This window comes from Melozone crissalis, unplaced genomic scaffold (genome assembly GCF_028551555.1).
Source record: "Melozone crissalis strain CALT ecotype California unplaced genomic scaffold, PUWL_Pcris_2 ptg000060l_1, whole genome shotgun sequence".
Classification (NCBI taxonomy): Eukaryota; Metazoa; Chordata; class Aves; order Passeriformes; family Passerellidae; genus Melozone; species Melozone crissalis.
In genome coordinates this window covers 871,764-895,739 of record NW_026535838.1, presented here as the reverse complement: position 1 = coordinate 895,739, position 23,976 = coordinate 871,764, and the positions used below count along the sequence as shown (strand labels likewise).

At 43.2% G+C, this 23,976-nt stretch overlaps 1 protein-coding gene across 4 annotated transcripts in view; it reads right to left on the bottom strand.

Moving 5' to 3' along the window:
• The window catches only part of RASGRF2 (Ras protein specific guanine nucleotide releasing factor 2), a 121,783-nt gene that overhangs the window by 40,018 nt on the left and 57,789 nt on the right, over positions 1–23,976 (bottom strand). Inside the window, exons 10-17 of one of the 4 annotated variants that reach the window (XM_054287598.1) lie at positions 20,084–20,244; positions 18,999–19,089; positions 18,087–18,223; positions 14,973–15,055; positions 11,993–12,241; positions 10,858–11,246; positions 3,901–4,029; positions 2,578–2,667 (exon numbers count right to left, since the gene is read on the bottom strand). In XM_054287598.1, the coding sequence (XP_054143573.1) occupies positions 2,578–2,667; positions 3,901–4,029; positions 10,858–11,246; positions 11,993–12,241; positions 14,973–15,055; positions 18,087–18,223; positions 18,999–19,089; positions 20,084–20,244 (1,329 nt within the window). The remainder of the gene's footprint in view (positions 1–2,577; positions 2,668–3,900; positions 4,030–10,857; positions 11,247–11,992; positions 12,242–14,972; positions 15,056–18,086; positions 18,224–18,998; positions 19,090–20,083; positions 20,245–23,976) is intronic. The other 3 variants (XM_054287599.1, XM_054287600.1, XM_054287601.1) reach the window with 3 other exon arrangements.

Sequence of the window (23,976 nt, the reverse complement as noted above, 5' to 3'; positions counted from 1 at the left end):
CCTTAAAATGTCTTGTAACTAGAGGTCTTGTGACCTTCTGAGCCATGTGGTGAGGATGTGAGCAGAATTTACCTTTCCTGTCTATGTAAAAGGTAAGAACAATAAACCACATCACCTAAAAAACTCAGAGTTCTCACCTCTAACTCATTCAAAACTCCTTCACAAATCCCCGCACGCAGCCAGCAGGGGTGTAGGAAAGGCAGCTCCAACATGCTCTCCTCCTGTGACCAGCTGATCTCCCTGGCAGGTGAGGGGAAGGTGTGGATGTGTCACCTGGACTGCCACTGCACCTCCTGGAAAAGCTGCATCCTGGGGCCTGCAGAGGGGCATCTGCTCTGGGAGAGGGACTGGCTGGTGGCCTGGCCCAGGGACAGTGGGGACAGTGCTGGGACAGTGCTGGGACACTGGGGACAGTGTTGGGACAGTGGGGACAGTGCTGGGACAGTGCTGGGACAGTGCTGCCCCACTGCTGACAGTACTGGGACACTGGGGACAGTGCTGGGACAGTGGGGACAGTGCTGGCACAGTGCTGACCCAGCTCGTCACCAGCAGTGTCCCCAGGGAGCAGTGCTGGGCCATCCTGTTCACAACCTGTTCCAGGGGACCGAGTGCTCTGCCAGCAGGCTCATGGGTGACACCAGGGTGGGAGCAGTGTGGATCTGCTGGAGGGCAGGAGGGCTCTGCAGCACTGAGGGCTCTGCACAGGCTGGACCGTGGGCCACAGCCATGGCTATGAGGGCCAACAAGGGCAAGTGCCAGGCCCTGCCCCTGGGTGACAACAACCCCTGGCAATCCAGGCTGGGCAGAGGGGCTGGGAAGCTGGGACAGGCTGCACACCAGCCAGGGGGGCTAGGTGGCCAGGAGGGCCCAGGGCTGTGCCAGGAGCACGGGGCAGTGACTGTCCCTGTGCTGGCCCTGCCCAGGCTCCATCTCCAGGGCTGGGTCCAGCTTGGGCCCCTCTGAGGGGCTGGAGAGTCCAGGGGACAGAGCTGGGAAGGGAATGGAGCCCAGGAGGGGCTGAGGGAGCTGGGAAGGGAATGGAGCCTGACCAGGGAACAGAGCTGGGAAGGGAATGGAGCCCCAGGAGAGGCTGAGGGAGCCGGGAAGGGAATGGAGCCTGACCAGGGAACAGAGCTGGGAAGGGAATGGAGCCCCAGGAGAGGCTGAGGGAGCCGGGAAGGGAATGGAGCCCAGGAGGGGCTGAGGGAGCCGGGAAGGGAATGGAGCCCAGGAGGGGCTGAGGGAGCCGGGAAGGGAATGGAGCCTGACCAGGGAACAGAGCTGGGAAGGGAATGGAGCCCCAGGAGAGGCTGAGGGAGCCGGGAAGGGGCTCAGCCTGGAGCAAAGGAGGCTCAGGGCGCCCTTGTGGCTCTGCACAGCTCCTGCCAGGAGGGCACAGCCAGGGGGAACGGGGACAGGAGCAGAGGGAACGGCCTCAGGCTGGGCCAGGGCAGCTCAGGGTGGGCACAGCAGGAATTTCCCCATGGAAAGGGGGCTCAGGAGCTGCCTTGGCACTGCCCAGGGGGGTTGGGAGTGCCCAGCCCTGCAGGTGGCACCTGCAGGTGGCACTCGGAGCTCTGGGCTGGGGACACAGTGGGGATCAGGCACAGGCTGAACCTGATGATCTGGGAGGGATTTTCCAGCCTAAATGATTCTCTGATAAAGTTTCTAACACTGAACATCACTGTCTTGTAATCTAAAGATCATGGGAAGTACACAAGGCTAAGAGGAGCAGTGATGCACGCTCATGCAGAAATTATTTTCTCCTGGTGTCATCTCACCCATCAAGTAATGACCAGAGCTCTAGACATACTGGATACAAAATCCACTGAGATCCATAGGGACCATTTACAGTCTTACACAGATTTTCATGGGTGATTTTGAGACTGAGGTCTTCAAAGCAATTTTTTGACATTCCAGTGGGAAAGAGGCAAGAATGAGTTTACAGCTGGATTGTGCTTTGTCACACATATTCAAAATGAACTGTGGATTTGTCAAGCCAAAGGGAAATTGATTTTGTAGACTTTAAAAAAATTGCTGTTTATGTGCAACATGACCTATGAAAGGACCCTGTTAGTGGAAGATATTATTATGTCAAAGGGTACACAGCAAGATAAGCAGCACATTCAAAACTTAAATGAAGTATTTTATGTTGCACTAAATACCCTCAGTCAGTAGCTGCTTTCCAAAGAAAAATACAGTATACACTCGCAATAAGTAAAATTGACCACCTTTGGACATAGAAAACCTCATTTTAAGAAATGAAATCTTAATCTGTAAGTGATTTTTAAAAAAAGCCAAACAAGAAGGATATTATTTGGATGCTTAGCACATCATGTACATGTAAAATATTAATTTTCCAGTAATAGGATGGATTAGAAATACTAAGAAATCGACCAATAGGGTTGGAAATTACCTTAAAAATACCCAGTTCCAGCTCTGCCATGGGCAGGGACGCCTTCCACTAGCCCAGGCTGAGATGAGAACATCACTCATGAGAACACAGAGGTCTGTTCTTGAGGAACATTCACCCCTTGAGCACCTGTGTGTCACCTGCTTGCACAGCACACCCCTCACCTGGTGGGCTCCCGTGCCCGGCTGCTGCTGTGGCAATGGCAAAAGCAGAAGCAGGAGACACCGAGCAGTGGCTGTTGTCAGCAGTCTGCACTGTAAAGGGGAAGGACAGGAAAAAATTAACTCCTACAAACATTTTATCAACCAGCCACAAGACTTAGAATCTTCAGTAATGTTCGTAACTTTGTGGACATTGTATTTATTTAAACTGTCAGATGATTTTCTGTGAAAGACAGTAGAAGTATACTAATCATATATATGGTTTATATTTCCACATTGGTATAATTAATATTGCCATAGGAAAAACATCTAAGACACTGCTGAGGTGGAACAAGATATTAACCAAATAGGAGGGGGGAAAAATATCTAAAGAAAAAGCAATGGCATAGAAAATTAACCTAAACAAAAAGTTATGTCAGAGAGTTAAAGATATTCACCATCTTCTGATAACTGGATTCACATATTTACCCTGGTCACTGCTCAGGATGAGCAGAGTTTTGCAGATTCTATCAAACTTTCTCTACAGGGAGTGCTGTGAACACTGTCTTTTAACTAGAATTCTGATGACACTGTCCACAGTTTCCAGCTCCCAGATCTTGCCTTCTTGCCACAAATGTGCCCAATCACATCAAATTACTATTGGCTTGAATCTAAAATGTCCTGGGAACAGGTGAGAAGGCTCTGCTCTGCTTCTGTTTTAGTCCCAGGTATGAAACACCTGCCCAGAAACTTGTCCTGCAGGAGCTGTTAGCATTTTAAGTCTTCATGGACGCAGCTCACAGCCCTGCTAATGATTTCAAAGAGCCACGTGAGAGTTATTTGAGGAGATCCAGCTCTCTTTTTCCTCTTCAACTGAGCAGCCTTTTCAAATTTTGGAATGAATAATGTGAGACCATCTGTAAATGTTCAGCATCACACAAAGAAACAGACGCAGTCCCTCCCCATTGACAACAATGGGTGCTGTGTGTTTCATGATTACAGATGGTGCCCAAAATATGTCCCCTCATCAGCTGAAAAAAATATGTCAGAGTCTTGAGAGTTCTGTGAGAACAGGACTGATTCAATATTAGTCTTGAACTTGGGCACATCCTGCTTGAGCTATTTCAGAACACTGAATCATACTGAAGCCTCAACGCGCTTCCATGCCTCATTATTGCCGCTCAAATTTAACAGGCGCACTTCACATTTTAATGGCTCTTTTATTTTTAACACCTGAGAAACAAGAAAAACGCAAGCAAGCCGGACGATTGGGACGTTATTAGTGCTTTCTGCTGCCCTGCACAGACCACGGGCACAGTGCCCAAGCTCTGCTGGAAGTGCTCTCACCTCCCGGCTGCCGGTAGCGCAGGTGACGCGGCGTCGAAGGGGACCTGCACGGGGACAGCTCTGCAGTGTCCACCACTGAGGCGCTCTCAGGAATCGTCCTGTCCACTGACACAGTCTCCAGAACTGCTGCTTTAAAAGAGAAGAAATGTCAGTGCTGATGATCAGGCGTAATTTGGTTTACTGTTGTTTCAAACAGTGCCGCGCCTGTAATTTGCCATGCGATTTTGCCATTAACTCAGCAATAATTATCCTCTGGATGGAGTTAAAGGAGTGGGAAAGTCTTGTACCACTGACACAAAAGCTCATAACAAACAAACAAATAAATAAATAAAAAACAGCTCGGTGAAAACAGCAAAAACAAATAAACAAACAAGTTGGTGAAAACCAGCAAATTGTCAGTTTTAAAGTGTGTTGGATAAAACTGCACTTTCAATCAGGAGAATATGCAGTGACATGCACACATAATAAGGGTACTTGAACTCACAAATATTCTATGACCTAGGGAAAATAATCCTTGTTCAATAACAAAGGGTAATCAAAATCTGACCAATAGAATTGCTAAACAGCACTGGAGAGCAGACTAGTCTACAGTGGAGTTCTTTTATCAGAAGAATAAAAAGAGGAATGGGATAAACAGTACTTCCAAACTGAGGGAAAACAAGCTGACAAAATACATCCTGCATTTGATGTGAATGACAGCTCTGCCTGCAGCACAAGCATTGTGTTTACAGGGCTAAATATAAACAAAAACTCTGGAAAACTGAAATTCTGAAAGCAAACAACTTTGAAGGTAGGGAAAGAAGGTGAAAATCCCAGCCTGTAAACGGACAACAGTCATAGAGAACAGCAATCACCATAATAATATGTCCTCAGAAACAGAATTTGTGCAGTTGTGCTGGACTTAAAGTAAGCCAGAGATGTTTTTTTGGAACTCTGGCAGTATCAGAGCAACAGGACTACCCATTTTCATCCCCCTGATGAGATTTCTTTTTAAAGTTCCTCATTTTCACCAGCATTCTGCATGCAGCTGGACAGAGCTACTGCAGGAGAGAACTCTCTGCCTGCAAATTCCTCCAGACTGAGCGCAAGCTGTTCAGCAGGAGATGCCCAAAGGGGTGGGAGACTGCACTGACAGCAATTTATCATTTATATGGGCCTCTGGCCATTTCCAAATGCTCCTCGTGCTGCCCAGGTAATGCTTCCAGCTTTGACAGACCACAGTGAGAAATGTGAATAACTCCCCAACAGTGCCCACTGCCTACACATGGGTAGAACAACCTGCTCTTTACCAGTTCACTTTACAATGTCTAGAAAAAAATGTTACAGCTAAGACAGTAGTTACCTGTCTGTGATTAATTTCAATACATGGCCTGTATTTTGGGATATGCTGTGCTATCATCACATTGATTTTTAGCCACATCGGTGGCTAAAGTGGTGCACACGAAGAATTTGCTCAACTTTGCACAGAAAAAACAATATCTTTCTCTCTCTCTCTATATATACACAAATATTCTGTGGCGCAATTAGTGTAAAAACATCCAGCATACTGCATATGTAATATCCATGATTACGCACAACAGCTGACCAATATTTTTTGAAAGCATAAAGCGTGAGCAAATATCATAGAACCACAGAATCTCCTGAGCTGGAAGGGACCCAAGGATCACCCAGTGCTACCCGTGCCCTGCCCAGAGCCCCAGCAATGCCACCCTGGGCACCCCTGGAGCACTGTCCAAGCTCTGCTGGAGCTCTGGCAGCCCCGGGGCCGTGCCCATTCCCTGGGGAGCCTGGGCAGTGCCAGCAGTTACCCTCTGGGGAAGCAGAACCTTTCCTGACCTCCAGCCTGACCTGCCCTGTCCCAGCTCCTGGCTCCTGTCCCTGTCACAGGGAGCAGAGATGGGAGCTGTCCCTTGGAAGGAGCTGCAGCCCCTGCTGAGCTCTGCCTTATCTCCTCTGCTCCAGCTGAACACACCAAGCACCCTCAGCTGCTCCTCGTGTGGCCCCTCCAGACCCTTTACCATCCCCATGTCTCTCTTTTGGGCACTCTCTAACAGCTCTACCTCGTTCTGACATGCCCAAAACTGTCCCCGAGAGTCGAGGTGAGGCTGGCCCAGCGAGTGATGCTGGGCCTGGTACCCCCCAGGACAGGGATGTCCCTCCTGGCTCCGGGCCACCGCTGACTCAGATCAAACTGGACATGGACCAGGATCCCCAAGTCTCATCCCACAGCTGCTCTCCAGCCCTTGTTCCCCAGGACATCCACACAGCCAGGGGTGCCCATCCCAGGTGCAGAATCCCTTGTTAAACCCGGCACACTTGGTGAATTCCCACCCCTCATTTGCTGAACTCCCTCTGCAGGGCCTCTCTGCCCTCAAGGGAGTTGACAGATCTTCCCAATTTAATCTCATCAGTAAACTTACTTAGTACTCCTTAGAGTCCTGTGTCCAGGTTGCTAATGCAGATGTTGAAGAGCAGGGGCTGAGGACAGAACCCTGGAACCCCAGCAGTGACCAGTGCCAGCCACCGCCATGCTCTGTGCCTGCCTCAGGAGCCCATTGCCCACGATGGTTTTAACCACCTGTGGGCTGAACACTTTGTCCAGATGGATCCTGGGAGAGACTGTATCCAAAGCTTTGATGCAGTCCAGAAAGATCACATCACTGCCTCTCCTGGGTCACCCAGGTGTGTCACCCTGTCACAGAAGGAACTCGGGTGTGACCAGCAGGACCTCCCCCTTGTGAAGCCATGCTGACCTATTGTTGCCAGATGAATACCTGTTTGCTCAGCTGGTAGGGAAAAGACAATGATTATTTTGTGAAATCACTGGCCTGTGGAACTGCATAATGGGGATCACGTTAAACATCAACCAAGAAGAGGAGCAGGAGAATACACTTTCATCTCCAAAATAACCAATTACATTAGTTAGACTAACTCAGCTCCATATTTGGGAAAGTAACACTGAACTCATGGGGTGGTCAATTGTCACTTCAGGGCCTACCACCACCAGAGACCATTGTTTGGACCCCTCAGACAGACAAACTCATGTGAAAAGGGTTGATGACTTTGGGGGGATGATTATCCTATCTATGTTTGTTCTGGGAGAACCTGTGAGCACACCTGTACAACACAGCCTGGGAACAGGAGCCTTTTCTGTGCTCAGCATGCACACACAGTATCTGAGAGGGGACAGCCCCTTGTGCCTCCAGCTGAATGAGGACTGGCTGCTGCTCAGTGCTGCAGTGGTGCTAGGGAGGTTGTGTCCACTTTTCTGTAACATGATGCCTCAAGGTGTTTTCCAATACCTCCCAGGGCAATTTTCTCCATGACCTTACCAGGTGCTGAAGTGAGACTGATGGCCCTGTAGTTTCCAGGGTCACCCTTCCTGCGCTTTTTGAAAACTGGGACAATGTTTACCAGCATCCACTCAACTGGGGCCTCTCCAGACATCCAAGACTGTTCAAATATCGAGAGAAGCCTCACAATTACATCAGCCAGCTCTTTGAGTAGTCTGAGATGAATCCCATCAGGCTCCATAGATTTATAGGGATGCAGCTGGTGCAGCAGATCCCTACAACTTCAGGATTAACTGTGAGTTTATCATTCTCAAACCATGGTCATTCAGCTCAGGGCACTGGGACTCCCTTAGCCCATGCTGAAGAGAGGTAAGAAAAACAATACATATCCCTGTCTTGTCAAGTTCTCTATTTGTGAGTTGACCATCCTCATTCTGGAATAGGCCAGTGTGACTTCTGCACTGTTTTTTGCCAATGTATTTTAAAATCCTCTTTTTATGGCCACCCACAGTTCTGGCAAGTTTTGCCTCCAGTTACGCTTTGGCTGCAAACATTTTCTTCCTGCAGAGCACCATCTCTGTGGTCCTGCCATGTCACCCTACCTTCTCCTGCTGGGCACACACCTTCCTTTTCTGCTTTACCTCCAAAAGAAGATCCCTGTTCAGCCAAGCCAGCCTCCTGTCGCACCTGTTTGACTTTCAGCATTTTGGAATTGCTGCTTCCCGTGCCTGTAGGTGATACCTTAAATGTGACCCACACTAATGGACCCCAGCACCTTCAGAAGAATTTTCCCAGGGATCTTGATCACTATTTCCCCGAGCAGCCTAAAGTCCGCTCTACTCATGTCCAAGGGTGAAAATTTTCTGACACTTTTCCTCCTAGCAAAAGAGATTTTAATCTAAATCACTTTGTGGCTGCTGTAGCAAGATAGCCAGCAATCATGTCATTCATACAACCCTCTCCATTAACAAGCAACCAGTCAAGGAGGGCACCTTTCCTAGTCAGCCCTCCTAGTACTTGTACATGAAGTTGGCATCCAGGTGTTTTAGTAATCTTAGACTCTAAAGAAGGGATTTAACCTGGGAGAGAGTTACCTCACCATTTGTACTCCCAATTGGTGTTTTTTATCAATTTTACAAATTCCTAACACCCATAAAAGGTACTCACCCCTGTGGGGCTGGTTTTTTGTGGACGTTTTTCCATAACTGCCTCTGAAGGCCTTCAAATAAAGCTCCACTCTTATATTACCTTCTGTCTAAAATTATTTCAAGTTCCATTTCCAGATTGGGAAAAAGGCAGACTCCCACAGAGACATCTGCATCCTTTCACTGCCCCTTGATTCCTACCCAGAGGCTCTCAGCTGTGACTTCCCTACATTCTAACCCTTCTGTTACATACAGTGCCTCCCTCTGCCTCATCTGCCCTGTTCTTCCTAAACAGTCTGTAACTGTTCAATAGAGCACTTCAATCACAGCACTCATCCTGGTAAAGTTTCACTTATGCTAGTGATGTCAAATCACTGGGACTGGGCCGAGGATCCATGCACCTCTCGTTTGGCCTTCATGCTGTGTGTGTTGGAGCAGAAACTCTTCAGCTCTGGTCTGTTGTAGCCAACACCTCCCACCAGCCCTCAGTTCCTCAAGTGCATCACCCCACCGCCTCCCACGATCTGGTTTTGTCCCTTCCCCCTTCCAAACTAGTTTAAAGCTCTATTGATGAATCCTCCTAGTTCATATGCTAGAAACTCTCTTCCGTCTGAGAGGTGCATCCCATCAGGTGTCAGCAGATCAGGTGTTGTATAGACCATCCCATGGTCCAAAACCCAACATTATTCTAATGACACCAGCCCCTGCTTTGATGGGCAGGCTCCTAGAACGCTACAGTGGATAACTTCCCTGTTAAAATGGGATTTCTTTTTGTTAAACAATAGGCAGCATTCTGTAAAAACAATCCCCTGGCACAATGAAACATCTAATTTATTAGCAGGGCACTGCTAATTCATTCAGTAGGGAGCAGACATAACTTTTCAAACACATTTGTCTTACTTTGTATTTGGTAATCCTTTTCTTTTTTCCTCTCTTTAATTTTTTGTTATTATAGTACTGCCAACTAAAATTGAGCTACATTTTGCTCAGATTTACAGATCGAATTCCTCAGATTGTAAGCCCAGCCATGTACAACCATTTTTAAATATTAATTTTAGGAATAATAAAAGCATTTTTAAATTGCATCATTTCTGTTTAGTGTTACAACAATAAAAAAAGATTACTGCAAAGTTCTATTCCAATTAAGAAGATCATTCCTCTGTCCCCAAAGGAGAAATAATGTCCACTTATGTTTCCTATGAGACTTCCTTGCTTTGCCATCTATAACTACAATGCTCCCAACCCTAGACACCCACATTGAGGCTTTTATCAACCAGCTTCAGCCCTCTGGAAGTAAAACATATTTCAAGGTGCCTTACAGAATCCCTAGAGGAAACAGGCATTTGCTCAGGAGCAATTAATCTATTTTAGACTTGTACCTTCTGGAGGGATAACCAGGTGACATTCACACCACCTGGAACAAATGTCACCAATGTACCGAGCACATCAAAGGCATTATTTATTTGGATTACTGATGGAATCTCCCTGGAAAACCAGCCCTCTATGCAAACATGTTAAAGCTGTTAGATCTTTCTTTTTAACTTAATATTTCACTTCCTGCAGTACACGGTACAACTCAAAAATCTCTCACCTCAGCAAACACAACTGGCATCAAATATTCTCTTCTGCCTTTCTCCTTACACTGCACTGAAGTGAAAACAGACAAAGTGCTGTGGGCTGGAATGAGATGAGCCTTAAGGTCTCTTGCCACCCAGACCATTCTGTGATCCTGGGAAGGAGCAGCAAAGGGCTGGGAACAGAGAGCTCAGCAGAACCTCGGCCAGAGGAGCAGCAGTGTGCCAGGAGTGTCCTCCCCTCTCTACCACAGACTGGGTGCAGATATGAAGAGATAAGCCAGGCTGCAAGGCCCAAAGGGATCATCTCCAGCACCAAAAGGGCTCAGGCCCAGCTAACAATCAACATCTCAGTCTGGAGAGCAGATGTGGGAAGAGATAAAAGAAATATTCCTGACTGTCTTACAAACTGTAAAAGACACACGAGTTACCACAGAGGCAGAAGCCTCCCACACCCTGAAAGTGTTTGAGACTTTTCTCTGGAGTTTGGACACAGATTCCATGGATGCTTCCCTGGGGATTGAGGGAAAGGATCTCCATGTGTGCCTCACTAACAACTGACTGGATGGTAAAAGCCATTGAATCCTAAGTTCTATCATTTCTTCACTAGCTGTAGCATTTATAGGTCCTTTTAATCTCATGCTGTATATATCTATTAGTAGTTTTGCTTTTGTCCTTATTCCTCTCTGGTATTAGTTTGTTAAAAGTCTTATATCTGTTAGTTTTTTGTCTAACAAATAAATAAATAATTCATTCTCTAATAGACCGAATCAGCCATTATCACAGCACTTGTGAACAAGAGTGGGGTTTGGGATGCTGGGCACCTCCATAAAGCTGCTGCCTGCTGCCAGAGGCCTGGGCAAAGGGCAGGGACTTATCCAAACGCCCACATCCATTGTTCCCAAGCAGGCAGCAGCACGCTGGGTTCCAGTGGGCATGGAATACCTCTGCGGATGCTCCTCCTCAGCTTGTTGCAGAGGTCCAGGCGCGGGTTCTCCAGGCTGTCCTCGGCCGAGCCCGGGCTCTGCTCGGGGGACGACAGCCCGCGGCTCAGGTCCAGCGGCGCCTTGCTGCCCGTGGGCGGCGGCGACGTGGCCGGGCTGTAGCTTGAGGTAGGGCTGCTGGCCACAGACGAGGCCGAGAGGTCCAGGGCGCCGATCCTGGAGTTCAGCGGGGAGGTCAGGGAGAGCTTGCGGGTCCTGGCGGGTGAGGAGGTCCTGGAGAGGGACAGGGGAGGAGGAGAGGAAAACTTGCGGCAGAGGTGTGGCGACTTCCCGTCAGCCAGGTACTCCCCTCTGTTGTTTTGACTGGTGGCAAAGAACAGCTCCAAGGACCTGAGAGGCAGAGACACAAAAAGAGCCACACGGTTATTGTATTTGTGGGGTGCCCCAATGAAGGAAGGAAAGATCAATCTGACTTCATGTTCTGAGAAGGCTAATTTATTATTATTATTTTTTCATACTAAAGAATACTGTACTATGTAAGTATACCAAAGAATACAGAAAGGATACTTACAGAATGCTAAAAAGATAATAATGAAAACCCATGACTCTCTCCAGAGTCCCGACACAGCTTGGCACTGATTGGCCAAAGAGTGAAAACAACTCACAGCAGAATCCAATGAAACAGCTACCTGTTGGATAAACAATCTCCAAACACATTCCAAAGCAGCAAAACACAGGAGAAGCAAATGAGATGTTTGTTTTCATTTTTCTCTGAGGCTTCTCAGCTTCCCAGGAGAAAAATCCTGGGCAAAGGGATTTTTTCAGAGAATGTGAATGTGACACATGGTAGCAAACACTGAACAGATTTAAGTAAAAACGCTTCAATTTTTAACAAATCTGCATAGCACTGCAAAATCTGTGTGACACTTCATCCTCAAAGCTTGGGCATATAGCTGAGACAGACCCTCCATAAAACTGGTGTCCTGTTTACACACTAAGAACCTTTCTCTTAGATTATTTACAAGCAGAAAACAATGAGAAAAATGCCCACAAAACAAACAATGACCAACGCTGTGATATCTCTCCCAGAAATCTCTGACAGAGAAGTCCCAGGAAGGTGCCAACCCCAGGCTCACCTGACAGGAATGGAGGTGAAGGGGCGCCTGTAGATGTCAGACAGCTTCTCCAGGACCACGGCGGCGGTGGTGAAGATGCGGTAGGTGTGCAGGAAGGTGTTGAGGAAGTCGATGCTCAGGAACCGCAGGTCCGTCAGCCGCTCCAGGAGGCGCTCCACGCTGGCATAGCGGATCTGGGGCACTTTGCAGGAATTCAGCGTTTTGCTGAAGCAAATATCAATGTCATCTCTGTGAAGACGGGCGTCGGATCTACGCAAAAGTCAAATTTAAAACACTTTACCAAGGAGTCATCATGGCTAAGATGATGCCTTCAGTTTGAGCTTTCATATTTTCTGGATTCTGTACTGCATTGGTACATAACTCTGAACTCCATTGTCATGGTTTAACGCTGGCTCAATGCCAGTGCTCTTATGAAAATACACTCTCTCTGGTGCCTGCTGTGAGATGTGACCAGGAATAAGCAAAGCAGGCCTCTACTTAGAAATAAAGGAAGGAAAACTTTATTGACTAAACTACAACTAAATGCAACAAGAAACACACAGGAAAACATGAAAACCTTCCAAAAACATTTCCTCCCCCCACCACCAAATTTCTAGTACATTCATCTTTCAGATCACCAACTCTCGGTCTACCACCGAGATAATCAATTCTCAGTTCATCAAGAGGAGAGGAGTCATCCATATAAAGTGTCAGCTGTTCTCCTCACAGCCCAGTCACACGGAACAATCCTTGTCCAGCCCCAGAACCAAGGACACCGCTGCAGCTCCAGCCCCAAAAAGTGCAAACAACAGGGAATGGAGGGGAGCAACCTGGGAGGGTGGGACTGCAGAACCTGGAGCTGGAATTGGGCAATGACCCCCAATATGGAAATGAAACAAAGCTCATCAAAGTGTGAAAACTTGTGACTCAGAGTCCATCTTGGGTGTAGCCACAGCTGGGCTCTTGTACTGCCCTAGTTGTGTCTTTTGAAGGCCTTTTAATAAATCCCTACTTTATTCCTTTAACACTGTCTAGCCTCTGTTCTAGGCAGCTTTTCAAGGCATCGGAGGAGTGATACCCCTTTAGCTGTTCCTGTCAACACAAAAGAAGCAAAAATTTATGCACTATTGTGTTTCATCAATGCAGGAAAACTTTTAATTTGTGGTGACAAATGCTTCCATAACTAAGGGAACTTAAATTTTGTTTTTGGCAAATGCTTTGCACCTCAAAGCCTAAGAAACTGTTAATCATGCTTACATTTCTGAAATGGAACAGGTGGCAGAATTGTCCTCTCTTGTCTCTTTCAGGCCATTGTGGCTCATAGGTCAATATTACTAAAATCTCAGTTTGGAATACTTGATTGCAACGTTTTCTGCTGGGATCAAACTTTTTCTAAAATAAAGTAATGGATTTTAAAAATTAATCCCTTAGTTAGGTTTAAGGCTTACCTGCAAATTAACACCTGCCTTCAGCTCCAAGAATTACTTTTGATTTTAAGAGAAGAAAGAGGGAACAGCACAAAACATTTCAAATTTCAAAGCAGAAACCAAGAAAAAACTTAATTTTAGTTGAAAAACCAAAATCAAAAAACAATAAATTTCTGCTTGGAAATAAAAAAAGAGAATCATTTACATAACCCTACCGATAATAGGAGAGGGGTTTCCCCTCAAATTCTGTTTTGTCTAGTTTGCAAATAAATGGGATGAATACTAAGTAAAGCATCTTTCAATACACCCCATCTCTCTCTGCCTATTTTGTTATAAATTATTAGATTTTCTCACAAGAAAGATCAGGATATTCCACACAATTCTACACTGTATTACATAAAAGAACCAACAACCACAAAATCTTGTTTCTTAAACTAGGCCCTCCAAAAAGTGGCAATTTTTTGTTTATATCATTCAATGACGTCTGACTCTGAAAGTCAAACTGTGCTGCAAATCAGGCAAGTCAAATTTAAGAAGGAGAACACCAAATTTGTGTTTGTTGTGAAAGTCCTGTATGTTCTACAGAATAAATATTCCTTTTTGTTGGCATGGGGACTGAGGTCCTGCTGTACTTTGAAAGGGGACAAATGTACTTTTAAAACTCAGCAGGTGACAGAAGTTTTTACACACTGGAGAGTTCCTGGAATAAATCTGAGGACAATAAAATGCCTTATTTCCAGGGATCAAAGGTGTGTGCCCTAACAGTGCACACACCAGATGCTTTCTCTCTCCCATTTCTAAGCACAGAGGAGAGGAAACAACTACAGAAGAGGCATTTGAAAAACCAAGAGATGTGACAGATAATAGTGGAAAAAGTAATAGTTTTATGTCTATCCCTATGTTCCATTCACTTATATATTCATTGGATTCTAAAAAGTAAAACTCATGTAAATTGAGGTATGCAGAAGATCCAAGTTGTGTTAAAAATCTGGAATCATGTACTGAAAATATCTCACTAGAAACAAAAAACACTTATTACAATAAATAACTGAGAGAATCCAAAGGTAAAGGAAGCAGCCTTATAAACAATGATGCTACTTTGATGTGATCAGTTAAAATCATGAGAGAAAGTAATTTTTTAACAGAAATAACAGAAATACAGAGAACAAAAACTTTGGCTATTATAACAAAATACCTTTGAAAATGGTACTTGCCTGCAGTCACATAAATTCTGAAGACATTGTAAAAATGTCCAATAAAATTATGAGATGACAAGGAAAAGCTGAGAACAAAATCATTCATCAGAGGCGTAACTGAAGCCAGCTACTGAAAACCTAGAAAAATCTGAGTTGTGATGCAACACTGTGAATTGAGAATTTACCACTCTGAGTGATCCCTACAACTCCAAGAAAGGAGTTTGAAAATATATGCTTTGGAATAGAGAATCGGTTCCATTCCACAAAAATGCGAGAAAAAAGAAATTAAAGATTTGCATTCTCTAAACACATGCTTTCTCTTGTTAAAAATTTTATTGAAGAAACACAACAACATATTTTGTTCTCTGTTGCACTTACTTGATCATATGTGGCACTGTGACTTTGGAGTTTTCTTCAAACACTATTGTCATTAATCCATTGCACCTTATATTATCAATGCACTGTGGAAATAAACGTTGAAAACTGTTAAAGTCAAAACACTTTTCATATCCCTATAAGCTCAAAGCACAGCTTTTGCAGGCTATGGGCTGATTAAGACAAGGTATTATCTCAAATGAAAAGCAGTGATGCAAGAATTAGAGTCGATATGCTTCTCTAGCCTTTGCCTCTCAGGGTATTCAGTTCAGAAACCTTTTCTTTTCCACATGATTAAGTACTTTGAGTTGGAAGTGATATTTCCTTTGAAGCTCCTTTGAAAGGGAACAAAACTCATTATTTCTAGTGTTTCCTGAAAGAGTGTAAGCTTGAGAAATCAAGACCACAAGAAAGTCAGAAGGCTTTATACTCCAAGGGGTATGGTAATACCTTAACCTCTACCTCTGTGCAAAAGACTATAAGGGAATATAAAAGCTTCCAGAAACACATTTGTAAAAACAAATTCAAGTGGTGCTCCTTGCGAAACGCAGCTGTGAGGAAGCTGTCCAAGCTGCTCCCTGCAAACCCTTGTATAAATGTTTGAGGCTGGGAATTAGGAGGGACTTTTAAGTGCAGTTTTATGTAATTCAGATGAGCCCAAAGAAGGGAACAGAGCTGGGGAAGGGGTTGGACCTCTACCAAACCCTACAGGGCTCTTGTCTTCATTATATTTTCTACTTTTATAAATACGTATATCTATATACATATATATGTATACATATATACATATACTTTTTTTTTTAATATATGGACAACCTCCTTACATCAGTAAAAAGGAGTTCCAGAAATTATCACACACATTTATCCTGACTTCAAGAATACATGTTGCCCTCAGGCTGTGGAATATTTCATTTCAAACCAATGACTGATACAGAATTGCTCAAACCTGATAATCACAGGCCTCTTCAGGTTTAGATTGCATCTATAGTTTTAAATTTAAAATATCATCTATGCAGTTTTATGCAGGTTTCAATTCAGGATTTTAGGATTATTTGAAAAGTACAGCTGCAGTAATTCACAATATGATTTTCTCAAATCATTACCTAAAAGCAGTGAGAAACACATTTAATAGAAGTACTTATATTTCCCCTATTTGACCTTGAAATAGTTCAAAGAAGCCCTTAGCACCAATCATGGTATCCGATGATTTTTAAAATTATTATAATTTAGGCTAAGAATGGACTTGGTAGCATTCTTCAATGGTCTATCTGTGCCAGGAAATTACTCCAGTAATTTTACATATCAATGGAATAACAATAATTTCCCAAAAATCTGTTTTGTAAAAAATTCTCCAACCAGGTCTGTCTGCAAGATAGCAAGTTGTAGCTCATACTGTATTTTGAGATTTTTATTTGCATATTTTTGTCCTTTCAAAAATGTTAATCTGGCACAAAATAAGTCAGAATTCTTATTTTTTAAGCAATTTCTTCTCATTATGATGATGATTCATCTGGAGATGTTGCCAGCAATGATAGCAACTTTGGAAATGCATGACATTCCATGCTGATATTCCTCTAATCAGCTATTTCTCTCTAAATTAATAGAGGATAGGATCTGAATTCAGAACTATGAGAGACTTATGTTCTTGTTTGTGTGCATAAACAAAACACAAATAGCCTTGATTTAGCTCTGGTTAGCTGGAAGTTCAGGGTTTTTGTTTTGTTTGGTTTGTTTTTGCATTCAACTTCGTTCCACAAATAGATTATGACAAAGTTTGTCTATTATGCTTAAAGTAAAAAGCAATTTTAAAAAACCCCAACAACTTATCCCTGACATTTAAAAAAAATTAAATACCCTTTTTGTTTATTCACAACATTGACAGTTCCTGCACACTGTCAGAATGCTCAGCAATTATTTATAATGGTTTGTTAGCATTCCTTTTTGGTGGAAAAAAGAATTTAGCCCATTTTCTTACTTCATTAGTGATGTGATAGGGTATCACTTTCACGCTAGGACTCAGGTGGTTTTGATCTGTATGAAAATCATATATAAATCAGTACATGAATAAACCTTCTTAAATCAAAATAGATGTCTAGATGGGCTCTCCTTAGACATAAAAATGCTTACCACTATGTTTGTTGATGGACAATTTTGAAATTTATACACCGTCTCTGTTTTTGAGAAACACACTTCCCTGGTGACTCAAATGCAACGACAGAATTTTGAGGAGAACAGGCAGCACTAATGGTTTTTCACAGCAAATCAAAGGTGTTCATCACACCTGTGTGAGGTTGCTTTTCAGAAGCTCAGATTGAAGGAAGACCTCACCAAAACCAGGTGAGAAAAGGTCTTAGGTTGGAAATGGGGGTGTGTATTCCATTCCCACCTGTCAGAGCTGGGGCAGTTCTCTCATGTTCACTGGGCAGTTTTCTTTATCTTTCCCACAGCCAATCCTCCCTCCAGGAGCTCTCTGCTGTCCATGGCCCATTCATCATTAATCACCTCCTGTCCATGGTCCATTCATTATTAATCACCTCCTGTCCCTGGCCAGGGAGTGTCCCTGCAGGGCTGATCCAATCCCAGCATCCCATGGGGAGATGCCCCGCCCAGGGGAGGAGCCAAGCATTCCTACCTGGATCCAATCTGAGCTTTGGGACGCCCCAGCAGCCTCTGCCCCCTGCACTGCCAGAGGAGCGGCTTTCTGCTGCCCCGCATGGCCAGAGGGAGCCCAGGCCCATCTGCAGCAGCCCTGGAGCTGCAGAGGAAAACTCCCCCCTCGTGCAGGATCCCTGCTGCAGCAGAGCCACAGCTGGCACTGCAGGAGGGCTGAGCCCCCATGGGATGGGGCTGGGACACCGCCCTGACACACAGGGGGCAGGGACTGTGATCACTCTGGCAGTTGTTTTATTTCCTTTTTGTACTATTGCATTTGTATTGTTAATTTTCCTAGTACAGAACTGTTATACCTACTCCCATATCTTTGCCTGAGAGCCCCATAATTTCAAAATTACAATAAATCAGAGGGAGGGGGTTTGCATTTTCCATTCCAAGGGAGGCTCCTGCCTCCCTCAGCAGACACCTGGCTTTTCAAACCAAGAAAGAGAAGCACTGAGGTACCTGGCTGATGTCACTTGTCCACGCAGCTTTCTCCTGCCGTGATGGGGCCAAAAGGACAACAGTGAAAGGAGGAGCATCCGTGGGCTCCACTATCAGCTTGAAATCCAAGTGTCCAAACACTTGCCCAGAGCCTTTTGCTTTACAGCCAGAGGGGGAGAAAAAAAGTCACACCATGAAACATTACAGCATAGGGCAAAGAAAACAGTGATTTCATTTACAATGGAAAAGCTATAAAACATCTTGCTGATAAAGAGCAAATCCAATTAGGTATCCAACAACTCATTTTGTTGTTCACATATTGGGATTTGCTCTTCAAGATAAAGTTTCTTATAACACTTTTATGCTAATACATCCTCACCATACTACAAGTATCACTCAAATTAATAAAACTACTTTCACAATTCAAGCGCAAAACTTGACAAACTGCAGGATGGAAAACAAAAGGAGTAACAATAAAATCAGCCTGAGACTGTATTTTGTAATGCCATTTGAATAAGCTTGCACTCCAGATTTGTGGGGAGCCCAAGGCCAAAAGTTCCCATTAATTCTTCCAAATCAGTCAACTCCCATGCATTCCAGAAAGCAAATTATTATGCAGCTTATTTAAGGCTTTTTTCCTTTTTTTTTAATTTTCAATTTTTTTTTTTTTCCGAGATGCTCTGGGTGAGCTTGAATACAAAAGCCACATTTCTCCAGCCAACCCTCTTGAAAATCCAGTAAGGGGTGTTAACAGCAGGAACAAATACAACAAAACAATGCTCCATCCAAGCCAGCATGTCCATTAGTAGAACAGCAATTTTAATGTATCAGTTTTACACTGTATTGTACTGCTTTCACAACAACATATCTATTTGCTCTTATGGAAAAAATAGAAAAGGGTACTAATTTTAGGAAACTAGAAACTGTACTTACTACTGACAGCTGAATTTAACTTACAATCATCATCACTCGCTTCTGTCTCCTCGACCAGAGTGCATTCTATCAGAGACAGAACACCTCCTGTCTGTGGAAACAAAGCACATTTCACACAAATGTTATTTATTCCCATTTGTCACAGGTTTTTTTAAATGTTGACAGGCCTGACTCTAACATTTTACATTACTCAGAGCTCTAAGATACATCAATTTCATGATGCACATTTTTTCCTTAAAGAACTAAACTCAAACTGATTAAATGTAATGTTTTTCCGAATCCAGCAGATTAATAGTACAATGCACAAAACTTCTTTCACTTTTACCATGCTTTAATTTATGGCACACACAGACTTGCTCACAAGTTCCAAAAAAATTAACTAGAATTTCATCTTCTGAATGTAAGTGAAATACATACAAGTTTTCTTAAAGGTTCTGTTAGACTCTATTTATTTTGCATAAGTACTTGAACTATGTAAGAGGTGCAAAGTGGTAAAGTACATGACCCTTAATAACCTCTTGGTATGCCAAATTAAAATTCCATTCAACATAACCCACTCCATGAACTATCAACATCTCCTTACCCACAAGCCAGCAGTATGAAAGACAGATTCTCAACAAATATAACTAGATTGTTCTTAGACTACATTTTATTTTAAGAGAACATGCTGTTCAGGAAAACTGAATTGACTTTGAAAATTAATTTTATTAGAGCTCTGGAAAATGTTATTTGGCAATTCTGCAGGGTTGTACTGACTGATTTATGCACTGAAAACTGACTTAAATTCAGTGCTACATACACTGAATTTATTCACCACTTCAAACAAATAGATACATCAATGCCTTGTTTCTAATCTCCGGTTTACTAGAATTAACTGGGTCTAATAAAAGGAAATTGACTGAATTCTATTATTTGCAATGAAAAGATAAAGCAGCTAAACATTGTGCACCACCCCACTTTTGTTTATAACCACTAATGCAAAGCTCACATGAAACCCATAAAACAGCAAAATGTTGGCAGTTCACCAAAGATGAACTGCCAACATTTAAATTTAATACAATTAAATCATAATATGAAGTCCATACCTTAAGAAGATGCAGTTTTCCTCCTGAACTTCTTGTACAAATTAAGAAGTGTTTTGTAAACAAGAAGCATTGTCTTTCTCCTTCCTTCTTCAAAGACAATGAGCCCAGGCGAACTTTACTCAGCTTTCCCCTCTCAACTGAGGGGACCTGGATAAGGGAACCTGGTAATGAAGGTGCAAAATCTACTGTATTACAATAATATAGTTAGTAGGTAATGTTCAAACTGTTAATTCATTGAACACTATTATATTATTAACACAACTCTTCATTCCAGTATCAATGTGTATCAGCGTCTCTTTCAAGAACAAGTCAATCTCTTTTTTACTGCACAGATTCCCTTTTTTTGTTATCATAAATAGACTCAAGTACAGTCTAGACTAACATTTGTGTACATGGCAGGATTAGATCCAGGGCTGATTAGGCAATTAAACACACCAAGAGGCCATTGATCAGAAAACGTGGCTGAACAGCAAACACCACTCTGACAGACACTACACTTGCAAAAGACACTTCCAAACCAAAGAGACAGAGAATGGAAAGTTCTTTTTGATGGAAAAGAGTTTGTGTGTGTGCCCATGTACAAGAGAGATGGAAATGAAGCATATCTCTTCTTCTCATCTTGTACTGCACAACTGTCAGTGCTCCACAGCTCATCTGAAATGTGTTGCCAGTAAAACACTCCCGAACTAAATTGAACCTGCTTGCATAAGCCTGAATTTTGCTTTGCAGAGCTCCAGGCTGGGGACAGCTCTGCTTCTCTTGCTGTTTCACATCTCAGTCTGTGACCAACTTTTCCAGATTGATCCCACCATGTGTATCACCTCCAAATTTGAAGCAGGAGTTAAATTTGGCGGTGAAGTGCAACTCCTCTGTAGATTAAACAGAAATATTTCTACCATACAACTTGCTGCTAGCAGACAGGGCAGCCAAGAGACCTCCTAGTCTCCTTCCCACACATCTCTCCTCACTATTACCTTTACACTGGCTCGTGCCTTGTTCCAGCATCAGGTACTCACACAGCTAAAGCAGCATGAAAATAATGCTGGGAAGAGGCAGCTGACTTAGCTCCCTGATAGGAGCAAGGTCATGAAAGCACCAAGAAACTGATGATGCAAAAGGGAGCTGCACAGCAGAACAAGCAGGAGGAGAAGGCTTTGACCTGCCCCTTCCAGATACGAAGTGGCACAGCTGCATCAAAGCTCAAAGTAGTGGTGGCACCCTGACACAACGTCAGCCTGACAGAATTATCCATGGAATATTAAATTAGCAACTCTTACTCTGTGTTGTCAAAAGGATTATCTTTCTGAAAGTTCACATACGCAATCTTAAATTATCAAACAGAGAAATTGCAGTAACTGAGAAAGGTGCTATTTATCTACATTTTTTTCTACACTTAACTCTCTCTATATATATTTAAGTAGTCTTAAAGTATTAATATATAAAGTTCTACTGACATGGGAAATTACACAGCAGTAAATTTGCCAGAGAACAGTGTTCTCTGACAGACATTTCACACTTAGACTAAATGTATAACACAACTTGTGTCACCGAAACACAACAGTGAAGTTACGCTCTAGAATTTTGCAGAGGAGTTTGGAACATTTCAGATTCACTTACATTCTGACCCAAACCCATAAATATTTACTGGCTGTTGTGCATTTCCCCCGGACAAGCAGCCAACCTGCCTCAGCTGTAGGAGAGAGGGAGGAGATCATTTCCATGTGTTGGAACCGTGACTTTTCCGTGTTACGCTGATTGTCCCTCAAGCCACGCTGCAAGGCCAGCATGTTCAAAACAGCTCCTAGACAAAATTCCCTGGGTACTTTTAGTCCTAAAATTCCATCTACACATTTAGGGAAGCAATATTCAATCTGTACATTTTGTTTCTGCTTTGCTTAGTAAAGTAATAGTACCTATAAATATGATATTCTTACAGAAGTAAGGTTACTGGTAATTTTTGTTTATTTATTTATTTTTACTTTCATTGGAATGCTTTCAGGACTAACATGCTCTGTAATGCCATAATGGGCTGAGGTTAAACAATATTCTTGCACAGAGCTGAAATACTGTTAATAAGGTAATAGAGAGCAAACCTCTCTCTAAAAGCAGAAAACAGACACTGCATTTTATCTCTTTCAAACGTGCAGAGAGGAACACATCTCCTACACATACTGCATGGCTGACCCCAAGCAAGGACCTTGGGCATTCTCATCAGGCTTTAGTGGTTAACAAAACTGGGCATTGGCTCTACCACAGATTTCCTCTTAAGGAAAAAAAATGGTCACAATTGGCCAATGCACAGATGCAATGAGCAAGTGAAGCTAATTTTAGAACATTCATTAACAGTATAGTTTGGACAATAGTGTAATCCCATGAATTTTTATCCAGCCTCAGGCCTTAAGCACTTTCAGCACTTTAATGCTTCAACAGTCACCCTTCTCAGCCTTTGCTCAATCCAAGGAATAAAAAAGGCTGGATTTATAAACAAACCCAAGCATTCAGAAGTCTACACTGAGCTGTCTGATTTACCAGCTCAGTCTGGGTTACCCCATGCTGGAGGTTTTTGGGCTTTTTTACTGCTCAGAGTGTTAAACACTGGAAGAGTGTTAAACACTGGAATTCAGGGAGGCTGTGGAGTCTTTGTCCTTGGAAAGAATAAAATACTGACTGGGCATGGCAGAAGCCAACCTCCTCCAGCTGGTGCTGCTTTGAGACTGGAATAGGTAATTTCCAAAGTCCCTTCCAGCTTCAGCATGACTTTGTGGTTACAATATCTTTATCAGCAGAGGAAAATTCACAGCAGCTGATGGTAGAAGCATCAGTGTTTGAAGGCAACAGAGGGGCTTGGGGTGCTCAGCTGTTTGGATGTCAACACATTTGAGACTCCCTGAGTGTCCTTCAGCCTCACAAAGAAAACATTCCTCACTTGTTTGTGTGCCTGACTATAAAATCTGTACCTAAGTGAGAGGCAGGGAAAATCAGACCCCAAGAAACTCGAATGAGAATTCACAATCTGCATTGCAAAACACTGCCAGGGACAGTTCCTGAGGTCTCAACATGTACGACTCAACAGAATCAATCTCTTCTAAGTCTGTAATACATAAAAAAGTTGCCATTAACATCCACAAAAAAAGCCTGAACAAAGGTAGTGGCTCCTCTCTCCTGTTTTAAGCTGGAAAAGAGGTTCCTGTGCCCATCTACATTAATCAAGACAACAAATGGAAGCCTTACTGAAACCAGAGGAGATGGACACCATGCCAACGTGACCCCACTGTCAGATGTAAAAGGAAAATGGGCTCCATTACTTCATTTGCTTTATTCAGATTTCTGCCCTTGCAAGAATCACAGGCAGTGGATGTTCCACCAGATAAGCTGATACAACCTTCTGTAACACAGACTCCTGACCACTGCCCTCTGACTGTGTGCCTAGAAATAAATCTGAATTTAATTTACTTACAGGGTTTGGCCTTGCGACTAACAAGACAACAGTAATTTGTACAGATTGATTCCCACAGAAAAAAATTCTAAATTTTACTTTTGAAGCAGTCGGTACACAGACAAAACACTGTCAGTCAGTCTTAATGGGAAAACCCCAATAAATAAAAATACATATTTGTATTACATATTGTAATAATCTTTAAAAAAATTCTAAACTTTAATTAGATTTCATAGTACAAGTCAATCTAGGATAATCACAGCATTATAATTTTTTGGCTGTGGGTGCAAAACAACTTGTTTTTTTTCTGAAAGCCATATTCATAACTCTTAAAACACCTCAGAGATTAAAATGAATGCATGTAATGAAGAATCAAGTAATTTAACAGGGTTTGTAAAAACAATATTGTTAGTGTACTGTAAAAATAATATTGGAAGTTATTAGAGAAAATTCATAG